The sequence below is a fragment of the Lampris incognitus genome, chromosome 9, assembly GCF_029633865.1.
Source record: "Lampris incognitus isolate fLamInc1 chromosome 9, fLamInc1.hap2, whole genome shotgun sequence".
NCBI lineage: Eukaryota > Metazoa > Chordata > Actinopteri > Lampriformes > Lampridae > Lampris > Lampris incognitus.
This window is the reverse complement of record NC_079219.1, coordinates 7,535,202-7,541,201: the sequence shown is the minus strand read 5'-3', so window position 1 is coordinate 7,541,201 and position 6,000 is coordinate 7,535,202. Positions and strand designations below refer to the sequence as shown.

Sequence of the window (6,000 nt, the reverse complement as noted above, 5' to 3'; positions counted from 1 at the left end):
GTACACACACACACACACACACACACACACACACACACACACACAGTTAAGTTGGCCCAGTTAGCTTGGTCGCAAACGTGGCTAATGGCTAACAGTTAGCTAGCAAACGTGGCTAGGGTTAGGGTTTGCTGCGCGTTCGCATCGGCCTTGACTGACAGGCAGATCTGGCCAATCCCGGACGCCTGAGGGCGGGAACTTTCCGGATTCGTCCTAAGGAAGAAAAAAAACGTTCGCGGACCAGGACACACACCCACATCCGGTTTCCCCGCTTCCCTTCCGGCTTTGTGATTTCTGCATATTTACAAGGCACGCACCGATTTTGAGGCATGGCTCGGGTTGACACCGACTACAGACTGGACTAAAGGTGAGGCGTAAGTCAAGCTTATTGTGCCGTGGATCACGTTTTCCCTCCTTTTTATCTCGTCTTAAAGCCCAAGAAATGTGGCCCGCGGGTATGTTTAGTGCAGGGGAGTGTTCTGCAATAAGAACACCATCAGTCTTATGCAAACTGCCGGCTGCCCGGGATTGTTCAAGCGTGCATCCTGGCACACAGGAAACAAAAGGCACGACTGTGTCGGCGCAGCAACAGTCCTGCGCCGCCGCTGTGGGGGGAAAAGAGCATCACCTTATCACTGTTTAGTGTTCATCTTTATGCCAGGATTGGAGATCCAAGAAGAGCATGATGACGATCAAAATCCTGGTCTTTTGCAGCTTTGTCAGTGAGTACAGCTATTTGTTTTGTTTTATCTTATTCCACTTTATTCTGTTTTGCTCCATCGGTTGCAATGACGTTTGGGCTATTCTCATGTGTGGGGGAAATAAGCTAGAGCAGTAAACTGGGATATGTTCTATTCGTCCCCATGAAAGCGTCTTTTTTGGGTGCTGCCTACTTAAAAAACATTTTATGTACATATATGCACACCCCGGCTATATTTGGCACCGCCCCAGTGAAGTGTATCTCCTGTCAGACCAGATGTGTTGCCAACATGCTACGAGTTTACAGAAGCGTAATGGCCACAGAGGTTGGCGCGGTCGCCTCGCAACAAGAAGTTCCCGGGTTCGAGCCCCGGGGTAGTCCACCCTTGGGGGTCGTCCTCTGTGTGGAGTTTGCATGTTCTCCCCCGTGTCTGCGTTGGGTTTCCTCCGGGTGCTCCGGTTTCCCCCCACAGTCCAAAGACATGTAGGTCAGGTGAATCGGCCGTACTAAATTGTCCCTAGGTATGAATGTGTGTGTGTGTGTGGGGGGGGGCTGTGATGGCCTGGCGGCCTGTCCAGGGTGTCTCCCCGCCTGCCGCCCAATGACTGCTGGGATAGGCTCCAGCATCCCCGCGACCCTGAGAGCAGGATAAGCGGTTCAGGTAATGGATGGATGGATAATGACACCTCTTAAACACAAACTGACAAACATTCAGGTCAAAGTTGGAGGTGGAAGGGGACTTGTGTGTTACCAATCTGACTCTTTCCTCAGTGTTTGCCCTGGGCAGCAGTGTTCAGGTGACCCTAGAGGCAGACCGGCCCTCTCTCAGGGTGCAGGTTTTTCACAAGGCTGTCTTGGAGTGCTGCTTCTCCGCCAGCGGGGGCGCAGTGGACATCACCTGGATCAAAGTCGTTCAGCTCAAGAACGGAACCAGAACAGGGTATCTGAACATGTCTGACAACCGTATCACTGCAGAGAAGAACATGATATCTGGTGAGACCTGGTGCGGCATCCTCACAATAACGGAGGTGCAGTTCAGTGACACGGGGTTCTACCAGTGTTCTCTCAACCACACTGAACTTAAACCCCCAGTCTCCACCCATGGCACCTTCCTGCAGATCTACAGTGAGTGCTGGTGTGGTTGAGGGAGGAGGGTTATCTGAGTATCCCTGTGGGTTTCAACACTTGTCAACCTGTATTTAACAACTAAAAAAAGTCTCAAGCTATCCCAGACAGCATCTGGGTGTGGGCCACTTCAGGCAATGATGCGGCACTGCTGGCCTTCTTCTGGCCCTGATAAAATGGATGTGAGCCTGAAGTGTCCCACATGTATAATAGCAAATATGGCCCAAATATGCCAAATCAAATGTGGGTCTTTTTTTTTGGCAAAGATGCGGTGCTCTCGGCAACATGTAATCTGGATGTGACCCTGACGTGGCCCGTGTGGTAAAAGGTGAATACGGCCCAAATATCAAAAAACAAATATGGGCCACCTTTGGCAAATATGTGGCATATGCAGCATTGCTATGGCTTGGTTCTGGCCCAGATCTGGCAAACAGGAGCGGACCACCCGAGTGCCATCATTCCACGCGGTATGTGGGCCGGATGAAAGTGTCGGGTGTGGGACGGGTCCGGGCCACAGCAATTGTGCTATCTGGGGTGTGAATTCTAGATTACTGTCCATTTTCCACATCATGAATAAGGATGGCCTGCTGCCCACTCCTTTCCTTTAAATAGTAGAGTTTAGGTTGATTGATTTATTGATCAAGTTGCATCCAGCTTAATGTTCATGGGCATTTAACACACTTAATAGCCAAACTGTGTCATAACCTTCGTTAAATTAGGGAAAAAAAAATAAAACTCTAAACAACTGTGACTTGATATGCATCGGCAGCAGAACCGCTATCCCTACCAAACAACACCATCAGTTGTTTATCCACTTCTGTTCTTTATCCGAAGCTGTGTTCTTTAGACCATGAAACACACTTTACATCATGAAAATACCCATTTCGTTCCCTGCGGGGTTCCGCTCCCTCTTTCAAAATACGCTCCCGGCAGCAACAAAGGGATAAATTGTGAGTGAAAACCTTGGGATTGATGCTAAACTTCTTGGTCTGTTTTTGACCCATGTGCCTCGTCTCTCTGCCCAGAGCCAATACCTAAGACTCTGAACTTACGGGAAAACACCAAGAACAGGATCCTAGTGGCCGAGGGAATCTTACTCATGCTATGTCTGCTCCTGCCTGGGGCCACCCTGCTCTACAAGGTCAGAGGTCATCTTCAATGTGACCACTTTTACCATGCACACCCACACTACAACCCCCCCTCCCCCCGAACTTTAACACAGGTCTTGCATGATTAATTTCCAAAATGGCTTAAAGGGGGTTATAGCTCATACCAGAAGTGTTTGCAGTCCTGAAGACAACACTAAGTTCACAATATTTGCAGAATACACACATTTTATTTGTTCCTTCAGATAAAATACACATCTTGTTTAATGTTTCTCACCTCTCACGTGGTTGTTTCAGAGCTTCACCGACTTGTTTTTTTTTTCTCTCCTGTTCCAGTCGAAGAAACTAAATGAACTGGAGAACAAAAAGAAGCAAAAGGAAGAGGAAAACATATATGAGGTGAAGCTGAGATGAATCATTCCCTCCCTCTCTCATGCCCCCCCCCCTTTTTTTAATGTCAAACACATGGCAAGCCTAGGATGTTGATCCGTCAACTACCGGTTGGGCGGGTTGGTGGGTGGGTGGCTGTATGACTCAGGAAAAAATGTGCAAGGTTTCATCATTTCCACGAAAACACCGGGACGTCGATATAGACGTGAATGAACATGTTATCTTGTCCCAGCGATCGGTTCAACATGTAGGCGATGAACCTCAATGATGTTGGGTTTCATTGATTGCCATCTCCCTTATCTCCCCTCCTAGGGATTAAACTTGGAGGACTGTTCCCCCGCATATGATCGGATCGAGCGTACTCCATTGCAGGACCTCTACCAAGATGTGGGTAACTGTGCGGACGAAGAGATCCAACTGGAAAAACCTTGAAGGGAAGGGGTAATTTGGCAAGGAGATTAAGAGGGGGGGGGGGTCGAGTGGTTTTAGAGCTCAGTTTAGACCAGGCCGTATAGGAGATGGCTGCCGGCTTTAAGAACATTATGCTACAGTTGTGCCGAGAAGATGCTGTAGCGTCCAGAAGATAACATTTTGTCTGATGGGATTTCCACAGGAATCAGGATTATCCACTTAACCACCAGCACAAACACACACATACATACACACACACACAAATATATTTACACACTTTTCAGTTTGAATCTAGGGCTCCTTTCTTCACGGCCATGTTTTTTTGTTTTTTTTTTATCTAGCAGCAAATCATTTGACTTGTTTTCATTTGTCAGGGAACAATCTGTATATTCATAACTGCTGTGCTTTAAATAAATCGTGTCTCTGCAACGTTCTCCCTTCGTCGCTGTCAACCTGACCTTAATGATCCGCTGCGAATAAAATTCCAGGAGCGCGTTAGTCTCATGGTTTTGTTTCTGTGAAATCTGGACTTCCTTGTCACGGGTGGCGGGGGGCAGGGGGGGACGCAGTTACGTGAAACCAAGGGCAACGGGGCGGGAGCTATCGGTTCGAGCGTCCCGCGATTGGCTCGCCGAAACGCAACGCTGGCGCTGATTGGCCGCTCGTCTGACTTGGGGCGTGGCCGCCGTCGCTGCCAGGTATGTATGGCAGATCTGAGGAGAGGCGGTGCGTAAACAAGAGTGCGGGCGAAGATGGCGTCGGGGAAGAAGAGTGGAAACGGCAGATTTGAGAAGGGTGTGAATGGGAGGCGCTCGTCCAAACATAAAGAAGGGCCAGTGGGTGAGTGTCGTATCCGTGCAGTTTTGCCCTTTAGCGGCGACACGTAACGTTTACCTCCGTCCTTCGGATGCCCCCCCCACCCCCACCCCCCCTGACGTGCCGGTCACCAGCCGCTGAACTGACGTTAGCGAGCCGTCTCTCCCACCCGGCACCCGAGTTAAACAAGCGGGATTATATGTGTGTTCCTCGAGTACTTACCGCTCTCGCTATTTGGAGGCACAGTAAAATAAAGCCATCCCGGCGGGTTTGTCCTGCCCGTTTCACAGCTATTGCGTTAACAACTTGCGTGAACTCATCCTCCCCTTGCCGTCATTAATACGTACACCGCCGAGAGCATCCCCGCCCCCCCGCGCGCGAGCTGAAACCACCCAGCACGAGGCCGGGGCGGTCGCGCGGCCCGTAGCGTGGTGGTGGTGATGGTGGTAGAACTACCGTGCGGAGCTCTCTGCTCTCTGGTGGACCCTGTGACTAGAACCGTCACTCGCAGTCACCTCCCTTCTCCTAACGCGGCGCATGGCCCCAGTCTCCGCCGCCCGCACCGACACCACCAGCCGCTACGCTCGGGCTCTCCCACGATAAACACAGCTGTGTGTGTGTGTGTGTGTGTGTGTGTGTGTGTGTGTGTGTGTGTGTGTGTGTGTGTGTGTGTGTGTGTGTGATATACTCGGGAGTGTGTGTATTGCTCTGTGTGTGTGTGTGTGTGTGTGTGTGTGTGTGTGTGTGTGTGTGTGTGTGTGTGTGTGATATACTCAGGAGTGTGTGTATTGTCCTATGTGTCTGTGTGTGTGTGTGTGTGTGTGATATACTCGGGAGTGTGTGTATTGCTCTGTGTGTGTGTGTGTGTGTGTGTGATATACTCAGGAGTGTGTGTATTGTCCTATGTGTCTGTGTGTGTGTGTGTGTGTGTGATATACTCAGGAGTGTGTGTATTGCTCTGTGTGTGTGTGTGTGTGTGTGATATACTCAGGAGTGTGTATTGTCCTATGTGTGTGTGTGTGTGTGTGTGTGTGAGATATACTCAGGAGTGTGTGTATTGTCCTATGTGTGTGTGTGTGTGTGTGTGTGATATACTCACGAGTGTGTGTATTGTCCTATGTGTCTGTGTGTGTGTATGTATGCGCGCGCGTATAATTTGTGTGACACTCGTGCGTGTATTGCCCTATGTGCGCGTGCGCGTGTATTACTCTGACCCCGTTTATACTTGGTTTCAGAATGCGTTTTTGTTTTTTGTTTTTTTTGTTTTCTTGCGATCGGATCACAAGTGGACGGTGCGAAATACAAGCGTAAACGAGCACCAAAGTTTTGTGAACCGGTTACTCAAACCACTTGCCGAGGTGGTCTGGGACGCATTTGACCACATGTCTTTTGTAGCGTACACGCTGATGCGTTCCCGACAAGGACGTAACAGGAAATGTTCTTCTTCTTCTTCTT

The 6,000-nt window shown here is 49.7% G+C and overlaps 2 protein-coding genes across 3 annotated transcripts in view; both read left to right on the top strand.

The window, feature by feature from the left end:
- Positions 1-287: 287 nt before the first annotated feature.
- cd79a (CD79a molecule, immunoglobulin-associated alpha) lies at positions 288-4,168 on the top strand. 2 transcript variants are annotated; one of them, XM_056286797.1, is made up of 6 exons: positions 288-364; positions 659-719; positions 1,469-1,822; positions 2,848-2,963; positions 3,265-3,327; positions 3,631-4,168. In XM_056286797.1, the coding sequence occupies exons 2-6, from the start codon at positions 680-682 to the stop codon at positions 3,748-3,750; spliced, it is 693 nt and encodes a 230-aa protein (XP_056142772.1). In that variant the 5' UTR covers positions 288-364; positions 659-679; the 3' UTR covers positions 3,751-4,168. The 2 variants fall into 2 exon arrangements, with proteins under 2 accessions (XP_056142772.1, XP_056142771.1); XM_056286796.1 differs by having other exon boundaries at positions 302-719.
- A 271-nt stretch (positions 4,169-4,439) lies between these two features.
- The window catches only part of lipeb (lipase, hormone-sensitive b), a 60,511-nt gene continuing 58,950 nt past the window's right edge, over positions 4,440-6,000 (top strand). Inside the window, exon 1 of the mRNA XM_056285694.1 lies at positions 4,440-4,569. Coding sequence (XP_056141669.1) covers positions 4,482-4,569 — 88 coding nt within the window. The 5' untranslated portion in view covers positions 4,440-4,481. The remainder of the gene's footprint in view (positions 4,570-6,000) is intronic.